The 22796-nt window shown below is 38.8% G+C and overlaps 1 protein-coding gene across 1 annotated transcript; it reads left to right on the top strand.

The window, feature by feature from the left end:
- The first annotated feature begins 18764 nt into the window (after nucleotides 1–18764).
- gas1a (growth arrest-specific 1a) lies at nucleotides 18765–21003 on the top strand. Its single transcript, XM_053481635.1, has one exon. It carries the CDS (start codon nucleotides 19214–19216, stop codon nucleotides 20018–20020), a length of 807 nt encoding a protein of 268 aa, XP_053337610.1. The 5' UTR covers nucleotides 18765–19213; the 3' UTR covers nucleotides 20021–21003.
- Nucleotides 21004–22796: the final 1793 nt, after the last annotated feature.

Below are 22796 nucleotides of genomic sequence, written 5' to 3'. Positions count from 1 at the left end.
GTGTGTTTGTGTCCACTGGTTTCTTTGCAAAAGCTGCTGTGGCTCACCAGACTCTTAGTCTCCAAACTGCCAAACAGCCTCTGTGTCTCCATATTCACTGTCCCTATTTCCGCCTTGAAAAAGATGTCAAATACTACCCTTGCACAATTCATTCATTTGTCTACATGTGGTGGCCATGGTTTCTGTCTGCGCTGCCTCTTTTATACAGTGACAGAGTATACTCACAAACTGTATTATAAACCAAGTGGAACATAGTTGAGGGCAGAAGGACATCTGCACTACCATCTGCTCTGGCACAACTTAAGCAAGCAGCTGAAATCAACAGCACATTTTTTATACCTATTGTGTGTGTAAGGGTTTTGCTGTTTATGTCTATATTTGTGTGTGTTGCATGTGTATGTGTGTGTGGGTATGTGTGCCTCAAAATGATGTCCTCATTTGTCAAGGATATAGCAGTAAGTCAGTGAGTGAGTCATGGGGTGTACAGAGGGCCATTAAACAGGCCAGGGCAGTTCCATGGTGCATTCCAGGCAGGGTAAAGTCAGACAAGAGACCAAGGATATAGAGCTGTCTCTTCGAACAGACCCAAGGCTCTAATGCTCAGGTCATAAACCTTTGCCTTCAACTGAGAACTACCCCTCCTTGCCTTCTCTGGCAGCTACATCTGTGGTGATACAGCTGGAAAAACCAGAGAACATCTGACTCAAATGCAGACTATTATTGTAGCAAGAGCACAAAAGGGCAAATAACTTGAAGCTCATACCTGAAAGTATTCCCACTTACCGAAGCTCCAATTATTCTGATTTAGTGGTCCTTAATCACCGCCAATGCCATGGAAGGTTCGGCCTGAATGAAGGAATGCTCAGCCTGCCCTTTGCCCTAACCTCGACTGTGCTGTCTTGTGGGAGCATGTTATTTTAATCAGTTCCAGCTTCATTTTATTATGGGTCCTAATTTCAAAAACAATGGGCAGAGAGCTAACTCAGCACTATTTTACCCAGTTTCTTTACAAAAGCATACTAGGAGGGTGGGTTTATGTTTGTTCTAGAGGATGAAGTCATCCAGGGTGTTAAACCTAGAATTAGATCAGCTGCTTTGAGCTAAGACACAGGCATTTGTTGTGACAGCCCCGAGGACAGCTGCAGAAACCGCTTCTCTCACATGCCTTCTTTTATGATGGCTTTATTAGCTATAAACTAACAAACAAAAAAAGTTTTAATTGATGCTCGTGACTTTATTTGGCAAAAATTGTCAGAGTTCTTGAAACTTAAAATTTTCAAGAAACAAGCTTAGAGAAACAAGCTAAATTGAAGCAACATCTCTAGCAACATTAATAATATTCAGTCAGTTAAACGAGCTGCACAGGAGGATAATAAACAAACATTCCACTGCCGTAAAAAAAAAAATTTTTTTTTGCCATCATCTCAACTCACGCTGTGCAGCAATACTTACAGTACTGAGAGAAAGATGTGGAAATAGGGAGAAATAAGCCATGAGAAAAAGACAGAGAGAGAAAACCTAAAAAGGACATTGTGCTTAAATACTTGTGCCAAATTCTCAGCAGAGCACTTCCACGGCCACTTGCAAGACCACAAGGCCTCACGATCATCTTCTCAACCATGTTACTTAACCTTCCAGAAATCTTAATTTTGCGTGCATGGGTAAAACGCTTTTATGAACTTCCACTCTCATCGAGTCAAGAGCACTGGAAAAGAGACATGCTCCAAACACCCAGAATTCCCCTGTTTCAGTTATTATTAATGATGGGTGGCAAGAGACCTACCAGTGACTCCTGCTTGCGTCACACTATAAAGCTTAGTTTCACACTGGATCTTCCCAGTGTTCCATTGTTTATGAACTAGAGTGGTGTGTATATCAGAAGTTGAAGGTGGTCTGTGTTCTCAAGACGTCAAGAATGAAGTGTGTATGTCTGTGTGGGGCGATGAAGGTGTAGTGTTGAAGAAAGGACCACCATCAGGGTGTCGGTGTGTGTTTGTTGAAGCGGTATTTTTCAGCTGGAGATTAAACGAAATAAATCACATACGTTAGTTAAAGTTAAAGCTATCTAAGAAAAAGAATGTTTGTACTAAGATTAAGAAAGTATTCATAAAAAAGAGCTGAGGTTAGACAGTTGTGCAATGGTGCTGTCCATACGTTTCCTTAAAAAAAAAAAGAAAAAAAAAAGAAAGAAATTGACTTGATTTTCTGCTGTGAAACAAAACTTGAGGACATTCCTATATAACAGGAAATGTTTCTTATATTAAGTAAATGGAAAAAGTCATGGAAAGGTTTTAAGGCAATGGCTGCTGTCCAATGCAGATGGAATAAAAAAAAATGGTTAAGACTTAGAGCAAAGCTCCCTCTCTTAATCTACAATACGACCCCATTAATTTTCCAGATTTAGCTAAACGAAAGTCTTTTGTGGTATTTATAACGTGTGAATAGTTACCCCCACCCACCCCCCACATGTTGGGATAGTTGTTTCTCTGCCAAGATAATAAGCTCTGGTGCACATTATTGCAAATGCTATAAAGCCTTTGTATTAATTCAAGATTTTGTGTACACAATAAGTGAAAAATCTAATTGGCTTTACAAACACTAAACAAATCTTTTAAAGAGAAATTTGTTTTGGAAGAATGGTCTGTCTATAAGCTGAACTCATATAGAGGATGTAATAGTAATAATAATAATAATAATAATAATAATGTCATTTTAGATACAAGAAAATTGGATAACAGGGGCAATTTTTATTCTATAATAATAATAATAATAATAATAATAATAATAATAATAATAATAATAATTATTATTATTATTATTATTATTATGGCTTTTGAAAATTGGATAAAAGGGGCAATTTTTATTCTATAGTAATAATAATAATAATAATAATAATAATAATAATAATAATAATTATTATTATTATTATTATTATTATTATTATAGAATAAAAATTGCCCCTTTTATCCAATTTTCTTGCATCTGAAATGACATAATAATCTGCAAAGTGAGCCACAATACTGTCAAAAGTATTTCATGTTCTACCCCAGGCAATTTAAGGAGATCAAGGAAAACATGGAATCAGTAGGGATTTGTCAAAAGCCACGCATGTAACAACAACCACAAGCTTACACTTTCAATCAAAAGCTTTTCATTTCCTAAACACCCTTGTTATTCCAAAGACAGAGTCCTATCATAAACTTAATGACATGAGAGCTGTTTCCTTGCAGTGTCTATTTGTGCACTAGACAGATTTGGGCTCAGTGTTAAACAGCAGAGACGCACAGGGATTTATCATATTTGAGTAAATGGAGGATAAATGAAAGCTATAAAAATTTTTATTACAGTATTAAGTAATGGCAGTTAATGGAGAATAAATCCTGGAACTAATGAATTTAGCTCAGTCTAAAACTTATAGTTATACTCCACCCAGAACTACTGTCATCTCTCCATTTCTCAGTTGATGATATAGACATTGTATAGAAGAGAAAGGAGGCGTATCATTGCTCAAAACAGTGCAGACATCACACCGTAGATGAACAGATTGCTCCACCAAGTTGACTTTGAACACCATGTGCCTTCAAAAAGCATGGAAGACCCAAAGTCATAACCATGACCAGACCATCATCCAGCATAAAAAATAAAAAAAAATACAACAGTCATCACACATAAATGCAGCTTGAAGGGTCCTAATCTATGGCTGAACCATGACTGGGGAAGTAAATAGGGGTTTGTCTCTTGGCATTACAGTTTGGCCTTGTGATTTACAGGACCTTCCTGATGAATTACCGAATGCTGACCTTTAGGCAATGAATATGTCTGAAAACATCTGGCAGGCTGAAGACATGAGACCATGGATATTGGAGGAAACCAGATACGGACAGGGTTCATTATCGCAAAATACCAGCATTCAGGCTTCTTTTTTTTAAAGCATTTATATGCCTCAAGTCTGACCTAAGCCCCAATGGGATTTATTTTTTATTTCTTAGCTATAGTATGGAATAAGTGCTTGCAAGTAACAAATGAGGTTCTAAAAAACACAACTACTTGCCTGCTGACACAAAAAAGATTTCTCAAAGTAATATTTATGGGGCTGGAATTAGGTTGCTTGGCCTGCTCAACCACTGATCATAATTAAAAATGCTGTTTTTATTGCAGGGTGCTATAAAACCTCACCATGACATGCCACCTTGAGCAATATCTTTCTTTCATCTCAGCCATTGACGAACCAGTGTTAAATAAATGAATGGAATATTACTTTGCCAAACATTTCTATTCAAACTAACATGAATAGGAACATGTAGGATACAATCATACAGTTGAAGGGCTAGAGACTTGTTCTTATAGGACCCATACGTGGCAACTTACAGTACTGGGGATTTTATCTCGTCAAGTCAAGTCAAGTCAAGTGAAGTTGGCTTTTATTGCCATTTCAACCATATAAAGTTTAGTACACAGTGAAACGAAACAATGTTCTTCCAGGACCAAGGTGCAAAATGAAATATAAATTAACAGCATAAATTAACACAAACTTACTAGTTAACTAAGAAACCTTATTAGCTGGCTAGCTGAGACAAGACAGATTGACATTTTAAGTTAACAGGGAACTATCTATTTAAAAATAATAAAAAAATGTAATCTGTTATTTAGACAATTGATTTGGTCATGCAACAGGTCAATGATCAGAAGCACAACGGAAAATCTCCATTAGAATGGCTGTGGAAAAACAAAGATCAAAGTTTTGGAATGGGCTAGTCAAAGTCCAGACCTCAGTTGAAATGCTGTGGTGGGACCTTAAGAGTTGTGCATTAAAAAAAAAACTAAATCAAGTGAAGCAATGTTGCAAAGAACATTTTATCCACATTCCTATAAAATTATTATATAACTCTAGGTTGTAAACTGATTTTTTTTTTTAATAAAAAAAAGTAAGAAATAAATTATTCTATTACTGTGGTGTAATAGAAGAATGAATTCATGGAAAAATGATCAAATGAAAAATGCTTGTATGAGGCAGAAAGCATCACAACACCTTATCACTAATAACTGTCTAAGAAAAACATATTAGAAAGCGTTATCCCTTACACAGTGGATAAGAGTCAGAGACCCAGAGACTGACGCCACAGTCTATTAATACTGTACCATGTGACTACTGTGCTAACAGCATCCATTAATCTGAGTGAGAATGGTTACCAGCCTTGTCATTTTGCTGTCCATATTGCTTGTCTATCGCCTTATTTTGCTAAGGTTTAAGTGAAAAAAGCTGTAGTATTACAGTGTAGAAAATAAATTACAGTGTATACTATTAAAGACCTTTAAGATCACTGTAAATTCTAGGTTACACACTTCCTGGCCAAAAAAAGTCCCAACCAGAAGGGTCAAATTATTGGCATGCAGCAATTAATGACATTTGAAATTAGTCAAACTGGGTTAAGAACTGTCCACCACATTATAGACATTATATACATTATTAAAACTTGTTAAAAGGACTGTACTGAACCTTTAACTTTGTGGAACAAATGTGGTCATATGAAAGGAGATGACTTAACACTTAGTAAAGATGCATGGTAAAAAAACTGATGGTAGAAATCACAGTTATGTTTAATGATTAAAGTAAGTACATGTGATAAGAATTTACAGGATTTTGAATAAAAAGTTGTGGAGCCATAAGAGAACCACTTGTTAGTGAAACTAATCAGGAAAAAAACACTAAACTTTGCTAGGGTGCATAAATATTAAACTTTGGAGCAATGGAAAAGGCCATGTGGTCTGACATGAAGTGAGAGGGCTCAGTGTTATGATCTGGGATTGTTTCAGTTGATCAGGTCTAGGCTCAGCAATGTCATGTGGCAATAAAATAAAGTCAGCTGATGAACTGAATGTACAAAATGACCAGGTTATCACATCTATGGATTTTTTTTCTTACATGGTGAATCATGCATATTCCAGGGCTCAAATTGTGAAAGAAAGTTTCTGGGAGTACAACATGCTGTGTGCTGTAATTAAAGCTAAAGGTGATTAAAATAAAATCTTAAAGTCTCTGACTTTTTTTTTGGCTATGCAGTGTGTGTTAAATAAAACAAATACTCATGCCATATTTATGAGGAATCCTATCTATTAGTAGACATTATATCTCCTTTCTATTGTTTAATGGCATTGTTTTGAAGCAGCACAGCTGGGTCCAGTTTATACACTTTTACAAATGGGTTTATTAGAACTTTTACAAATGTCACATATGTTTTCAAAGGTTTAGCTTTCATTCATAACAACGTTTATGTCCCAATAGTCATAGTTTACATAGTTTATAAGGTAAAAAAAAAGCTATAAAAATAAAGGGAAGACAAAAATCTGCTCTACAAAGAAAAATTCCCTACATGAACCCAATTATACTGGATATGCAGTAGGGTGATATCAGATAAAATGGGCCATCAGGTAAAATGGGCCATTTAAGGTTTGGGGGGCCCAGCGCCTCTGGAATTTAGAGCCAATCACAGCAAAGCATTTCAAACTGTTGTCATAACTGTGCTTGACAAGTAACAGGTGATTTAAATGGCTTATGGTTGCTATGGTGGGCGGGGCAATAATTCAAATCAAGACTGCACCAAAAAGCTGCATGGTAAGTAGCCTGGCATACCAAATCTAACTAAACCATTATAAGGAGGATAACTCTATAAAAAAACAAACATAGCAATAAAAATATTATGCATAATATATCTCTTGATGGCATAAATCAGAAATAATGCTGTTAGTTTGGTATATAAACATATGTTTTGAAAATGTTATATTTTTCTTGATGGCCCAATTTACCTTAACCCACTAAGGTAAAATGGGCCACATGTTTCAGCTAAAATGGGCCATTATCTGTGTCACTCACAAACACACATACATATGTGTTTGAGTGTTTGTGTATGTGTGTGAGAGAGAGAGTGTGTTTGTGTGTGTGTGTGTGTGTGAGAGAGAGTGTGTCTGTGTGTGTGCATATGTGCGTACACACTCACATACCGACCGAAACACACCCGCACAGGTTGCACGTACACATGCATGCGTGCACACACACAGACACACATACACACCCACAAAAACATACACACTCACCATTATGACCAGTATGGCAAATGAGAAGGAAGCGAGAGGAGAGGAGAGAGGGAGAAGGAAAGAGAGAGGAAGTAAGAGCAGGGAGAAGGATGAGAGAGGAGACAGGAAGTGAGAGAACAGGTGAGGAGAAAGGCATGCAGAGGAAACGACAGGAGACAGAAAGAGAGAAAAGAGAGGAGAAACAAGGACCAGAGAGGAAAGGATACAAAGATAAAACAGGGAGAAAAAGGAAGGCCAAACTACAATCTGTGGAAAGAGGAGAGGATGAAGGGGGCCTTAGATGAATACAGGGAGGGAGTGAAGAAAGGAATTAAGGTGAGTGTGCACTTCTTATCACGAGCATGGGGTGTGCCGCGATCTTCACCCCAAAGACGCATCAGTGGAAAGGTGACTGGCAGTGAACATGCGTCAGGGCGGAAGCCCTACCTTCCAGAGGAGGCGGTAAGGGAGCTTGCTGCCACCCTAAAGACCTTGGCGCAGAGAGGGTTTCCCTTCACAAAATGTGATGTCCAGCAAGTGGCCTTTGATTTTGCAGCCAAGAACGACATATCTGGTTTTTCCAGGACAGCAGGCTGGGGTAGGCTGGATATTACTGGTTTCAAAACTTTTTAAAGCCAGAGGTCCTGTCTGCAGCACGGGCTGCTGGACTCAACAAAGAGGTGATCAGCCAGTGGTTTAACCAATATGAGAGCCTTTTGGTTGAGCTGGGTATTGAGGGCACACCGTCACATACTGTATATGGAACTGTGACGAGTCTGGGCTTCAGGACCAGTTCAGTTCAACGAAGGTCGTTGGACAGGTTGGACAGCCATGTGTGAAGGTGTGTGCCGGAGAGAAGGGGGAGACAACGACTTGTCAATGCAGAAGGCACATATAGTCGAAGAATTAATATTTTTATGAATTATTAGATCAACACTTGAATGTGTTATGTTTGTTAAAATGAGTTTAAATGAAAGTTAATTGATTTGTTTTATCAGAAATGACTGGTTTCCTTTAAATTTTAAATGGCTCATTTTAGCTGATGAGTGGCTCATTTTACCTGAAGGGGTGGCCCACACTGCTCAGCTAAAAAATGTGCAACAACTGATGTTTTAAAAGTTATAGCGCCTAACAAATAAGAATAAATTCCATAAATTCAGCATATCCAAAAATAAAAACACAAATCAGTCTCACTGAGTGCTTTTTTGGAGCTTTACCAAGTGATTTACCAAAAAGTGGCCAAATTTACCTAATGACACCCTATAGCAGCTCATTAACCATTATACACTAGTCATACAATTACAGTATTAACACATGACATGCATTTTTGCACTGTCCTCATTTTCACATGCAGGCGAATATATAACCAATGAGCCAAAGCATTAAAAAAACAACAATCCAACAAATAAACTTCTCAATCCATGGTAACTATGCTGTTGCTGATCTCACTACACTGTAATGTGATGACATGGGAAAGTGTAATATTTTATTGCATTTATTGGTGATTTGTGTTACTGCAAATTCTTGGTCTAAATCCAGACAATCATTTTATATTTCCTGGTCGGTATATGATTTATATTGTGCTTTCTTGTGATACTGGGAATTGGGAATTGGAGTCACATTTTCAAGCTTAGTAGTCTCAGAATTTAGACTGTTGTAGCAACACCCTATTAGTATTTACAGTCGAGTGTAAATGTTTGCATTTCCCCCAGAAAAAAAAAATCAAGAGGGCAAAGATATTTCATTATTATCAGCAGTGTGTGTGTGTGTGTGTGTGTGTGTGTGTGTGTGTGTGTGTGTGTGTGCATGTTACAGTAGGTTTCACATATTCATCTATTATCACAAGTACGGTAAAAGAAAAAAATAATAACAGCAGGAAAAAATATTAATGCGCTAAATAAACAATATATCTCTAACAACTGGTAGTCCAATCCAGTTATACATTGTCTTTGGATTTATTACAGGCCCTTAACAGTACTACTGTTATATACAGTACTCTGTAAGAGTTTAAAGCCATTGCTCATTTTTTCATATTATATTAAATAACATAAATTAAATTTATGAAAGGGAAATAATGATTTTACTGCGACAGTCTGCAAAGTGCCTAAAGATACAATTAAAAAATTGGTTGCCTCAGCAGCAACCTCATTTCCCCTCCTATTTACTCTAACCGCTCAGCCGCCAGCTTTACCAGTATACTAATCACTGACCTGATCATCCGTCATCAACTGCACCTGGTTGTCCCTGGCTCATGCCTTAGGTTAGATTTTTTTTTTTGTTTTTTTCTACATTTAAATGAGTCAACATGTGGTTTAACATACAAAACATTTCTCTGAAACTGGTTACGTGCAGGAACTGAACTGAAAATGAGAGCTAAAACTTGCTCCCCCCAAAAAAAAGAACCAAAAAAGTCCTTAAGGAAGCCTGGAGAGCCATTCTTCAAGACCAATAATAATACAAGAAAGTTTGGCTCTTAGGAAGCAAAGATGAAGAAATGATCGATGGGTTAAGCTTTTCGCACAGCACTGTATATAAACTATGCAATTATTATATAGTCATACTGTAAATTAAAGATATACGTTATACAAAATATACATTAAACTGTATATAATCTCTCCACTACGATTAAAGAGCGAAGATCCAACATCTTATTTAAATATGTTTTTCATCCAGTCCTCTTTCTTCTCCATCTGTTTTTCAGAAGCTGGACTCTGAGAAAAGAGAAGAGAAAGCTGGGGTCGTAACAAATGGCATTATTATTATCTGGGACGTCTGGTGGAAATGATGGTCTCATCAGAATGCTGGAACGCGCTGCTTCCCGTCCCAACAGACGTTCATTTCTAGGAGAAGGAAATGTAAATGAGGGGGGAAAAAAACACACCCTGGCACGCAGATGGAAGTAGAGGAAAAATGTCTCTCTGAGGTTTTAACAACCTACCCACATCTGTTTATTTAAAGAAGAAACCATTGTGTCAGTCAGTTATTCTAACACGTCCTGTGGCAGCTGCCGCTTAGGCCTGCAATGACGGCTTTTCATATACACTGTTTACTCTCAGTCAAAGTGGCCCCCGCGCTGCAACAGATCGAGCCAGATGGGTGATAAATACCATGAGGTTTCTCACTGCCTGCCTCTCCAAATCATAGCAGCAAGACCAAGGCACTGACTCAGAAACATATGTCTTTTCACTATAAAATTGAAAAACCCTCATGTTATGTTCACTACGTACAATGGATGTCCTGTTTATATGTATGGTGGCATGGGACAATCCATCAGATCATCATTGATGTGGTTGAATTGTGCCATAAATGGACGACTTGTTGACCGAATTTTGAGCAAATGTATTTATTTTGCCCATAATGCACATTGACAATTTTGACTTTAAATAAAATATAAATATACCGTACTTGACCCAAGCTACATTTCATTTAAGGCGCCTTGGCTGTCTGCCTGCAGCAATACCCTTTTTTTTTACCCATAATATACTTGGACAGCTTGACTGCAAGAAAACATGTGTAAATATACTGTTTAACATTTAATTTAGGCTCATTGCTAACCTTTTCCTGGCTGTATGTCTACCGAATGTAGCAGCAAAACACTTGCCAGCTATGTGTGCTCTTTTATGCAATGAACATCATGGTTTTGATTCTTGTTAGATTGTGACATACCATAACGAGATGTACAGTGTATAAGCCTCATCTTTGCCATCTTTATCAAAACAAAAAGTAGTGCCCCCTGCTACACTAAATCAGTTATTCCAGCATTTCACTAGTGCTTGGATACCATCAATGTAGAATTTTTTCTCAGTACACTAGAGCCATGATTGGACTGTCTGAATTACTGGCCTCCAAGGAATTCCTTCAATGGCCTAAAACAAACTCCTTTAATGGCCCTGTATGGGGATGTGGGGATAATTCCCGTCAGAGATCCAGTAATGTGCAAGTGGTGCTCATGAAGTGGGTGTGTCCGACAGACTTAACAAGTTTCCAACAATTATCTATACATTTCTTAGTATCAGACATTCCACTCACTGAATCTTCACAGGAATGACTGCAGTAAGGTAATTTTAAACATCTCCAATATTCAAATGTTTTATTGTGGCTAAGTAAAAGGTTAATGATGGCTCAAATGGTTAAGACTGTAGGTTACTGGGTTTCTAATCGAAAGGTCGGTGGTTTAAGCCATATCACCACTAGGCCCTTAACCATCTCTGCTCCAGGGGTGCTGTATTCTGGCTGATCCTGCGCTCTGACGCCAACTGTAATCAGTTTTTATGCCTTCATTCACAAAAAAATTCATCTCATGTCCCAGCTTGACTCGAATGCCTCTCGTAAATTTAGTTGAAAAAAAAAAAAAAACTAAATCCTCAAGTGTAGCATCTACAGTATTTTACTTTTGGGAATATGTGTAATTGCTTCTGGCATGGATGATAGACAGGGCAAAAATAACCTCATCGTTATCTGCATATTGCAATTTAATGACATAATGTTTATTCTCAATTATATGAAAAACCAGAACAGCAGGAGGTTTCTTAAGCATTTTGCAAAGACCACATCAGGTTTTATGAAACCATGGTTCTGGACATCTGCTGGGTCTGATAGGAGCATTTCTGAAGCATGACTCTGAATGTCACGGGAGTCCAAAGCATGCCGCTCTTTTATAAAATCGCGTTTTACCTCCAGACTGTCATCATTTGAATGTGCCTTTTACTTGTCTTATCTAAGTGCCACGATACAGTAGAAGAGGGTTTGATAAGATGTGTCGCATACCTGTACAGCAACACAGAAGAGCTTGTGTGCTACGATGTTGAAACTAAGCACGTCGGCACACACATGCTGTTTTTATTCCAACCAAGTTTCTTTCTTTTTTTTTACACTTAAACCTTAAATACAGTAAAATATATATATATATATATATATATATATATATATATATATATATATATGTATATATATATATATATATATATATAAAAATAGTGTTGCCCAGAAAGACTTTCCAGGATATTAGACAGAACTGCAAAAGAACGCTTGAGAAACTCAACACAATTAATCACATTTGAAGTTTGGCCACATATTTTGTGCATCACCTGATAACATCCTCCTCCATCTGAAGATATCCCAGGGCTGCACTGCGCACATGGTTTTAGTGTTTCTGTCTAACCCCAAGAGCCATTAAGGAACAAATGTCTGATTTGTATCAGATCTGGAATGTTGAATGCTTGCAGCAACCACTGATTTAACTTTCTTTTTTCAATTAATGTGGTTTGTTTTGTCTCTTGCTGTAAAACCTCGCTACACTCCAAGTTTGCCTGATTAACATCATGTTTGTATGGGGTTATCTCCGTTGGCCCAGTGTGAATATTCGGTTCTCCTTCTGCATGCTGTATTCAACACAGACCCTTAGACCTATTGAAATAATCTTGTGTAGAGTATGGCAAGGTAGGAAAGCCATGTGTTGGGACAGTCGGTAGTTGTGTATGTACCCTAGGTTTGAAGAAAAAAAAAATTGGCAGAACAAACAAATCTGTGGTTTGTTAAGAAAGATAATTGAAGTTGATAGCTGTGTTGGAATTGCAAGAGAGATTTCACTTGGGTAAACAATTAATAGAGTTTGTTAGACTTTAATATAATAGTTATTGTAAAAACTACTTAATTATAAATTTTACGGTGGAAATTTAGCTTAATCTAATTATAATACCAAACAAGCAATTTGTGGTTGTATTAAAATGCTGAATTTAAAAATGTGCAGTGGTTGATAAGTTGGAGCTTAATGCTTCCCAGTACATTTTTTAAATAATTATTTTCAAAAGGTGGGTTTTTCTTGTACTGTACACTCACTGGGGTCCTTCATTAGATACACCTCTTTAACTGCTTGTTAATGCAAATATCTAATTAGGGAATCACATGGGAGCAACTCAATGCACACGACAACCTGCTGAAGTTCAAACTGAACATCAGAATGAGGACGGAGGATGGTTTGGGACTTTGAAAGTGGCATGGTTGTTGGTGACAGATGGACTGATCTGAGTATTTCCGAAACTGTTGATCTACACAGATTTTTACACACCAGCATCTCTTGTGTTTACAGCGAATAGGCTAAAAAAGGATGGATGAATGCCTTGTTGATACCTGAAGACGGAGGAGAATGGCTTGACTGGTTTAAACTGATCTTCTTACAATAAAGGTATGCTGAAGAGCATCTCTGAATGAACAACATGAAGATCACACAAAGTCCTGTTAGCTAAGAACAGGAAACTGAGGCTACAATTCACATGGGCTCACCAAAATTAGACAACACAAGAGTGAAAAAACACTGGCTGGCCTGATTAGTCTTAATTTCTGCTGCAACATTCAGATGGTAAGATCAGAATTTGGCTTAAACAACATGAATGCATGGATCCATCCTGCCTTGTTTCATCATTTCAGGCATCATTTCAGTAGAGGTGTCTATAGAGATGAGTATTTTTGCTGACCATGTCCATCTCTTTATGACTTCAAGATAACCTGCCATATCACAAAGCTACAGTTATTTCAAATTGGTTTCTTGGACATGATAATTAGGTCACTGGACTTAAATGGCCTCACAGTCACCAGATCTCAATCCAATGGAGCACCTTTGAGTTCTGGAGGAAAAGGAGATTCACATCATAGATGTGCACCTTAAAAATCTTCAGCAAATGTATGATGCTATCATGGAAATATGGGACAAAATCTCAAATAAACACTCTTAGCAACGTGTTAAATGCATGCCATGAAAAATTGAAGGAGTTCGGACAAAAGAGGATTCAACCCAGTACTAGTAAATAGTACCTAATAAACTGGCTGGGAAATGTAAACTTGTAAATATACCCATAAACCAATAAAAAAAATGTGTGACACCTTATAATAAACAAATAAACAGAATTTGTTAGTAATTTGCTGTATTATAAGATTATTTAACACCACCCTACTGTTGATTATCATTCTAAAACCTCAAACCCTTGGTGTTTTTCTTACAAGATCAAATCATAACTTTTCCACACTTCAAAATGAATGGTCTATTAAAAAATGTATCCAGCTACCCTTACCAACTGTGAGAAGTCATAACTGATGCTTTGTTTAGTTAACAGCTCTCCGCTGTTAATAAAGTAGTTACTGAAGTCATACATTATATTATAATGAGCAAAGTTGAAATTACACTTCTGGTAAGATGCTGGACGAGTCATTTCAAGCTTTAACTTTCCAAATTTTACCAATAAGTCAAAGCCAATGCACTAACTTTCACAGGCAATTTGTCTCCAGGCAATCACAGTAATTCATTGGCATTTGTCATCCTCCCTATCATGGTGTTAATGACAGCTGGTTTTATGCTATGACCTGTAGTAAACCCGATGGCATCTGTCGTAGTTTGACGAAAAATAAGTTCAATATAGTATGTCACCTAGAAGGCATACAAATATAACAGCCACTGAAAATTGTAAGCCAAGTTGTAGGAATAAAAAGACATGTATAAATTGAACCCACTTTATATAACAGGAGGTTATATGACTAATATTTAGAGCTTATGAATGTTCTTGGAACATGCATTGGCAGCGAAATGGAAAAATACAGAAATTCAATTCAGGTGAAAAACATAACGATGAGAATATCTAAATCGACAGTTTGCCTTTGAAGGTGCAGAGGGAATAGGATTTGGCAAAAATCTGTAGGAAAATAAAAATCTGGTTTTTATTAGGGTCTAGGCGATACTGTGGAAGAAAGGAACTGAAGAATGGATCATTATTTATTTTGACACCTAGCAACATGGCAAGCTGTAGTGATTACATTTGTAGCTATAAAAGCTATAAGGTTATGTATATCCATAAATGATTAATTGATTCTCAGGTGCAATTTATATGTGAATAATAATAATAATACAGTGTTATAATGTAATAAAATATAAAGTACTGTAACTATTGAAATCTTATGTACTTTACGGAAAAGCATGTAGAGATACCATCAAAATGATAGGGGTTGTTAGTTAAGCTGTTTCCTAATGGAAACGGACTGCCAGATGCAGAGTTTGTCCAATTCTCTTGACTTATCGCTTCCCATTATCTCTCTTCCTAAAGATCCTATAGAGGAAGTTCCATATCCATATAAATGGATTGTTCCTGTACAGTCATTTCCTGTAGTTTGATACTTCCTTTTTTTAAACACACCACCTCCTCCCACACAAAGTAGCAGCACATACACATAACATACTGTACACCTTATAAACATCCAGCTACAGTCATACCCATTTCTTGCACGCATTTAGATGGAACGTACAGTACATCTACAGTATAGGGCTGTGCTTTCGACTGCTGATAAAACCCTTGAGGGAGACTACAAACCGCCCCAGGAGTAACACTCCAGGGACGTTGTTACTGTACATAGTCAAAGAATAGTCTGTTGTTTAATAATTCATCTCCAACATTTTTCCTGACATCATGACGTTCGTGACTACATGAGTAAAAACTAATGAAAATAACAGGACATCATTGTGTGTCACTGGCTCAAACCTGGATTCAGTCAATTTTCTTCCCCTCAGTGAATCATCTGATACAACAGACATGCAATCACACCTCATCCATCATTTAATGACCATTAATTTCAAGACTCTCTAGAGAAATCATCAATCTGAAGATTATTTTGCACTATGATAAACAAATCATGCTGGCTGTCTCTTAGCAGAGGTCTTAGTTGTCAGGGGAGCCTTGTGTTTGCAGTGACTTCATTGTGTTTGTCCTATAATTACATTATAGAAGCACAAAAGTGCCTTTAATGGCACCATCAAAACGTAATGGCATGCAGCACGCCGCTGTTCAGCACATCTGGTGTGTATAAATTCAGGCTGCCAAAGAAAATAGTTTGGTTAGTTAAAAGTTTTCTTTTTTTTCCCACCTCTCCCTCATTACGGTTCTCCTTTAGGTCCTTGTGAAGTTGTTAACGGGTCTCTCATTAGGAAGATCTATTTTTACGCAAGTGAAACAAGTGGGTTTGTTTAATGCTGATTTCTTTTAAAAAAGGATGTAAAACTTATAAAGAACTGGAGCTGTGTGCCATTTCTGTAAAATCTGCTGTGCAAGTGTGTGTGAGGGAGAGAGAGAAAGTTATGTGCTATGGCTCTTTCTTTTCTTTCTGCAACTACCTTGTATATGGGAGCTGTGTTGTGGAGTTTACTATAATTGTGTATCACTCTATTGGTTATTTTAAGAGCACTATGTTTGGATTAATCACTTTGGAGAGAACACACCTGCCAAGTAATAACAACCTGAAAAAAGTAGCTGTGCATGTAAATCTTATGTAGAACAAATGACTGAAATAAAAAAAGGTGTGACTCAGGACTCAGGTGCGGGCTTAAGTCTGTCTAAAAGAATTGACAACAGCTGTCTTCCTTTCTGATAAGTATAGCTTCAGGGTTCACTGTTTGACTGACTCAGGAGGATAGTGTTCCCTTCATACCTTACTGTGACCTGAAGAAGGCTCCACCACTCTCAGATCTGACCATCCGTAACTGACATTGAGTGCATTGTGTTCTTGGGTGGAGAGCTCAGTGCACACTGGCCTAAAGGTACATTCCTGACTCGAGAGCACTGTTTGAAACACAAACCCTCTTTGTACCTAGTGGACTCACTGAATCTGCAAACTCTGGCATCTACCGGTTCTTTTTTCTTTTTTTTTTTTTTGTCTCCACGTGTTCAAGTGCGAACTTGCACAATATTATTTTACACAAGTTTAGACACACCATCATTTTCCATTTGCATGCATGGCTACAGTTCATATCATGGTATAGAGACAAATGCCTTAGAAACTGCATCCAATTGTCCTTTTATCTATTTTATACATATTCCAAGTGGAGCACCGTGCCAGCAAGGATCGGTTTCAAACATTTAATCATCCTTCCTGCACGAACACATTTTTTTCCAGTTGGACCTTTCATATCTGAAAATTGAAATAACCTGGAAAGGATGGAATATACTGTAGCCAGGGGTACATTTTTTAGGGGGAAAACCTTTCTAAAGGCTTCTAAGACCTTGTAGATTTAAATTGATTAAAGCTGCTAGCTCAGGACAGATTATGAAATGAACCAGACTCTTGTGCTTCAGACTGACAACTCACCAACTGTAACTGATTAACAAAAAAAATTCTCCTAAATGTACACTAATTAAAATATTATTATTACTTAATCTAATTTACAATATTTAGTATTTTATTCAAATGACAGTATATATGAAATGTTTTGCAAAACTATGATAAATGTAAACTTTAAAAAGTAAAAAGGTCTAAAATAGAAATAATAATATAAGATATAAAATGTTTTTATTGACCTCTAACAAAGCAAAATTTGTATAATTAATATTATTCAAGTCTTCACATTGCCCCTTTAAAATAGGGGGGGAAAACAGCATGCTGTAGGAATTCTAAAACAGCCTTAACTCTTCATATTACAAAATAAATATGTACTTGGATGTGGGTTCCTTTAGGTACTCTGGTTTTTCCCTGCAATCCGAAGACATGCATTGTAGCCTGGCTGGCATTTCAAATTGCCTGTAGTGTAGTATTGAATGTGTGTGCGCACTCTTGCGCCTTGCTATGTTTTGGCACCTCATCCAGGGGTGTGTCCTGATTTCCAGGCTCCAGGCAACCTGCAACTCAGCACAGGATATGGAGTATATGGATAATTAATGAATGTACAGTACTTAAATGATTAAAGAAGAGATTAGTAGACAGGCAGCACTGTGGCTTAGTGGTTAGCACTGTCGCCTTGAACCACCAGGGTCTGGGTTTAATTCCTGCCTCTGGGTGTGGGCATGGAGTTTGCATGTTCTCCCAATTCCTCAGGGTACTCCTGTTTCCCTCCACAGTCCAAAGAGATGTAGATTAGACTAATTTGCATTTTCAAATTGCTCGTAGTATGAGAGTATGTATGTGTGTGTGCCCTGTAATGGAGTGGCACCCTGTTCAGGGTGTACCAGTCTCGTGCCCAAAGTCTCCTTGAATAGACTCCAGGCTCCTGTACAGGATAAAGCATAGATGATGAATGAGTGAGATTAGTAGACAAGAGATGGATAGTGCAAATCTTTACACCTTGCACATGATGGTGCCAGATTATCAGGATGCAAACAGGAAAATTTGATTTGCAAGAAGAAAATGCTAAATAGCTGATTAAAGTTTCTGTAAATATGACATATACCGTATATTTTTCCTTATGATATAAATAATTAGTCATCATGGGAATTTTAGAAAGACTAAACTGTCCTGACTCTGTGGATTGGTAACAGAAACCTACAAAAATTACACTAATTTATCCTGTTTCTTAAAAACAAACAAACAAACTACTTAGAAAGTAAAGTAAATTTCATGTTTCATTATTATCACATTAGTGTTTATTGACAGAATTATATCATGAAGCACTGTCCAATTATACTAATCACCACAGTTTGGTTTAGAATAATAATTTAAGGGGGGGGGGGGGAGCAGCGGTCAGGATGATTTATAAACTGTGTACATTTTTGCGACAGACTAACAACCTGACTCTTCGCCCCGCCTTTCTGTCTCCCCTTTTTTTTTATCAGCCCCAGACTCCGCCCTTTCACAACCGCCCACGGTGACGTCGACAATGACGACAGCGCGTCCCCTGACCAATAGGAACTCTCCAAACTTCCGTAAGCCTCGAAGTGGATAAAGACGAGCGGCCGTGGCGGAGGAACGGATACGCGGATCCAACACCGCTGCACTTTTGTTGTTTGTTTTTATACTGTTGTAGTGTTTATTTTCCCCACGCGCGCGGACTTAATGAAGGATGAGAAACCCACTTCCGTGAAGTTTTTTTTTTCTTGTCCAGTGCGCGAGCCGTGAGTACTAAAGAACGCAGACGAGCTGTATGTGGAGGAGAGAGCTCTCGGTGCTGCTTACACACAGGAGAACTGTATGAAGTGCTGATCGTTTCAGTGGAATGGATAGTATTTTTTAGACAACTTTTTTTTATTATTGGAATCACTTTTACTTGGACACGCACAAGTTGAATTACTTTTTCGAAGAAAAAAAAAAAAACCGAAATGGTTTGGAAACATCACGGATCAGCTACTCAGAGCCCCTGACATGGACGCATGATCGGACACCTCTCGCCTTGACGCCAATGGCGAGGCTCGCGCAGTCAGCCCGGGGCGCCGGCTCGCCCCCGTCCCCGTCCCCGTGGCCACTCGCCTGCGCGCTCCTGTTTCTCGGCACTTGCGTGTGCGCGGGCCCGTCGTCAAGTCGCGCGCGGGGCCGTCTCGTGTGCTGGCAGGCTATTATGAATTGCCAGGCGGAACCGGAGTGCCACTACGCGTACGGCCAGTACGTGCGCGCGTGTGACCCGGTGCTGAGCGGCCGGCGGCGCTCGTGCCCGAGCCACTGCATCGCATCACTTGTGCAGCTCAACCAGACTAAGAGCGGCCCTGCGCTGGAGGACTGCAGCTGCGCAGACGACCAGTTTTGTCGCGAAACCAAGCGCGCCATCGAGCCGTGCCTGCCGCGGACCAGCAGTATGGGCTGCACGGAGGCGCGGCGGCAGTGCGAGCGCGACGGACCCTGCCGCGCCGCCATGGGTGACTACCTGCAGCACTGCGGTAAGCTGTTCAGCGGCGCCATGTGCACGAGCGCGTGCCGCGGCGTCATCGCGCATATGCGCCGCCTGCCCAAAGCGCAGCAGCTTGACACGTGCGTCTGCGACGGCGCCGAGCGGACCATTTGCGAGTACGTCAAAGTGAGCATGGACACGCTGTGCTTCGGCATGCCGCCCGTTGTCGATGTAGACGGATCCGGGCGAGACGGGGACGATGAAGATGATGATGGAGGAGAAGACGATATCGAGGACAGCCAGAACAGCGCAAGAAAGAGCGTGCAGAACTTAAGTGCTCTTGCTGTACTTGCACCCATCTTGGTATTATTACGGTTTTGGTGATAAAAACAAACAGTAGACTTTTTTTCCCCACATCAGATCTGCAGCCGTTTTAACTTAACCAAATGTACCTTTGCGTGACTTGACGACGTTGCATCACCTTTGATTATCTATGCAAATGCACTGTTCATTAACTGAAATGGACATCAGGAACCATGGCACAGTTGCGATATTTATTTCTGAGCTAGACCTCTACCAGGATGTCACAGGACGGTCTTTCCCAAATAAAAAGCAAGACTAAGCTCAGTCTGACACTACTGCCTTAAAAAAAGACTGCACACATACAGTAGACATGCTACTCTGACTTTGTCCAGCAACACTTGTTGACAGAAAGAGCAATATGTATGTACATCACGAAAATTATTTTGTTACCTAGAGATTTTACAATGCAAAGATTTGCGCAGAAAGCTTTGCACTGCCATTATAAGACTACACAGCAAAATCTCTCATGCCACCCTTAATTCAAAACAGTTGGGTTTTTGTTGACACACCAGGTGTTTAATCAGCAGAGATTTTGCTGTGTAGCCTTCTAAGCTATTTTATATAAAGTTATGATTGACTGAGAGACTGAATTAGATTTCTATTAGGAATGTGTTTGGAAAGTATTCGGCACGCTGGAATAAGTTCAGAGACAACCGAGTGCTATAGAGCATTCGCTCAAAAGAACTGAAAACTAGCATTTTCACACTCTGTATTTGCATCACAGCATAGAAAGCAATATTTTGTATCATAAGATGTCTATAAAAAACGAAGCATGATTCCAGCTTTTAAGGGAAGTTGGTTATTTTGTTGTACCGGGTTTCCTTTTAAAATACTGTACAGTGTAAATAGATTTTCAGAGAAATTTTAAATGTGCTATCTAAGATGAATTATGGACTGTAGAAAATGTCTAAATCCACTGTATGACTGCCTCAGTGATGTACTTTTTATAGAAGGCATAAAAACAACAGTACGAAAACAAAAAATGACTGTGTGTAATCTGTTCCGAATTTTTTTCTTTACATGTGATTCACTGTCTTTTCTAGGAGGTATATGTTCACGTCTGTCTTTATCGAACATTTGTGTGTGTGTTTGAGAAACAGAAACAGCATCTCACTTCAACACACACGCATACAAGACGCATCAATACCCTTGACTTTGCAAACAGAAGTGTTTGCTTATAGCCTAAACTCTGACTTTCGGATATAGTTAGAACGTAAGCCTAAAAGTGAATGGCTTTTCCCCGGGGCCCGCATGCGGCCACCAGACCAACGTTTGTTTACTTTCCAATCACTCTGTTTGCTTAACAGCCTCCGTCTGCATGCTGTGGCTGTGAACAAAGTTAACCTCTGCCCATCAGAAAGCCAGACAGCAGCATGACACACAATGCAACTTGTTACACTTTGTATATTGTTTTTCTGTATCTGATGTCTACTAAAACTCACTTTATTAGACTACCAGAACTACGCCTTTGCTGCTCCGTGACTAATGGGGGGTGGGGGAGGGTTGGGGGGGTTGGAAAGCAAGCTTGACTTTTTAAGGTCAAGAGTCCTTGCTGGGAAAAGCTGTTGATGTGGTTTGCCAAGCTGAGTTCATCATATGATGTAGGCTAATGAAGCTTATTTGCAAACTCGTTATCTAGCTGTAAAGATAATTAGAATGAATTAACAAGCAGTTACCCAAAAAAAATGCATCAGAGGCTGTTTTTAAACGTTAGATATTAGATATAGCAAAAAGCATTTATGATATATGTGCAAATTAAAATAAATTACATTTAGTATGAGGAGTAAAATATACAAAGATTTTGGCAGTTGTGTAAAGTTACTGCTCTTAAAGTTATGTACAATTAAGATTTGATCATATTTTTGCTTAACTGTAATATGAAATCTTATGGTTCGTAGAAACATGTGTTTACTTTAAGAATGTGGCAGAAACAGGAACAGCATTTCTACCCACTATATGCTTCACCTTGTTAAAAACACTGGCCTCCTCATTCTTTCGCCTTTCATCGCAACAGCCTTCAAAACAGGGTGATTGGTGCAAAATGTTTTATTAGAGAAGAGACAAGAGACCTCGAGCATGCTCAATGGAAAAGAAGTCGAGTGGCACTTTTGTCATGGTAATCTTAAGCACATAATAGCCGCGCCTGCACAATACGCAGGCACTTCATTCCTCCGAGGCTTGCTGACACCTCTTCAGAGCTGAGCCACGGGGTAGCATGTGGGAAAGATCCGCTCACCACTCACTCCATCCACACACTCCATGTGGGCTCTCGCACTCAGTTACGACCCCATGTGAAAAAAGGAGGCCCAGCATGCTACATATGAAATAATGAGATCGGGCCTCGGATGGGCGATGGGCCGGAACAACTGGAAGCGAGCAGCTAAGTGAGAGTGGGGTGATGAATACCAAGATGGATTTTTGTGCTATAGTTTTCATCATAGCTCGAGAGTGGCCAAGAAAACAATGGCTGGAAAGGGGGTATGAGGCAACACTAAAGTGCTTCATCACCAAGTTACTCTTCCAGCCTGTGAGGCGCTGGATAATCTTACCATTCCTTGATGCACTCTGGCACAGAGTGAGAGTCGGACTGTGTTGAAATCCACCTTGTCTTCATAACTGCGTTTAGTTGGATGTGAAAAGTAAGACCGGTTCCTAAATCAGCACATTGTGATGTCTGATAAATGAAGCACTCAGAGGAAGAGCCAATAATCTAAATAGGCTGAATGGACTAAATTGGTTTATATTATATAATTTAACAAAACCTAATAATAAAAACAAAAATCTCATCTGACATGTT

The sequence above is a fragment of the Clarias gariepinus genome, chromosome 21 (assembly GCF_024256425.1).
Source record: "Clarias gariepinus isolate MV-2021 ecotype Netherlands chromosome 21, CGAR_prim_01v2, whole genome shotgun sequence".
Taxonomy (NCBI): domain Eukaryota; kingdom Metazoa; phylum Chordata; class Actinopteri; order Siluriformes; family Clariidae; genus Clarias; species Clarias gariepinus.
The sequence above is the reverse complement of the archived record's forward strand: the minus strand, read 5'-3'. Positions and strand labels throughout refer to the sequence as shown.

Excerpts from the sequence above, each read along its gene's own strand:
- gas1a (XM_053481635.1), top strand. The coding sequence starts at position 19,214 with ATGGCGAGGCTCGCGCAGTCAGCCCGGGGCGCCGGCTCGCCCCCGTCC.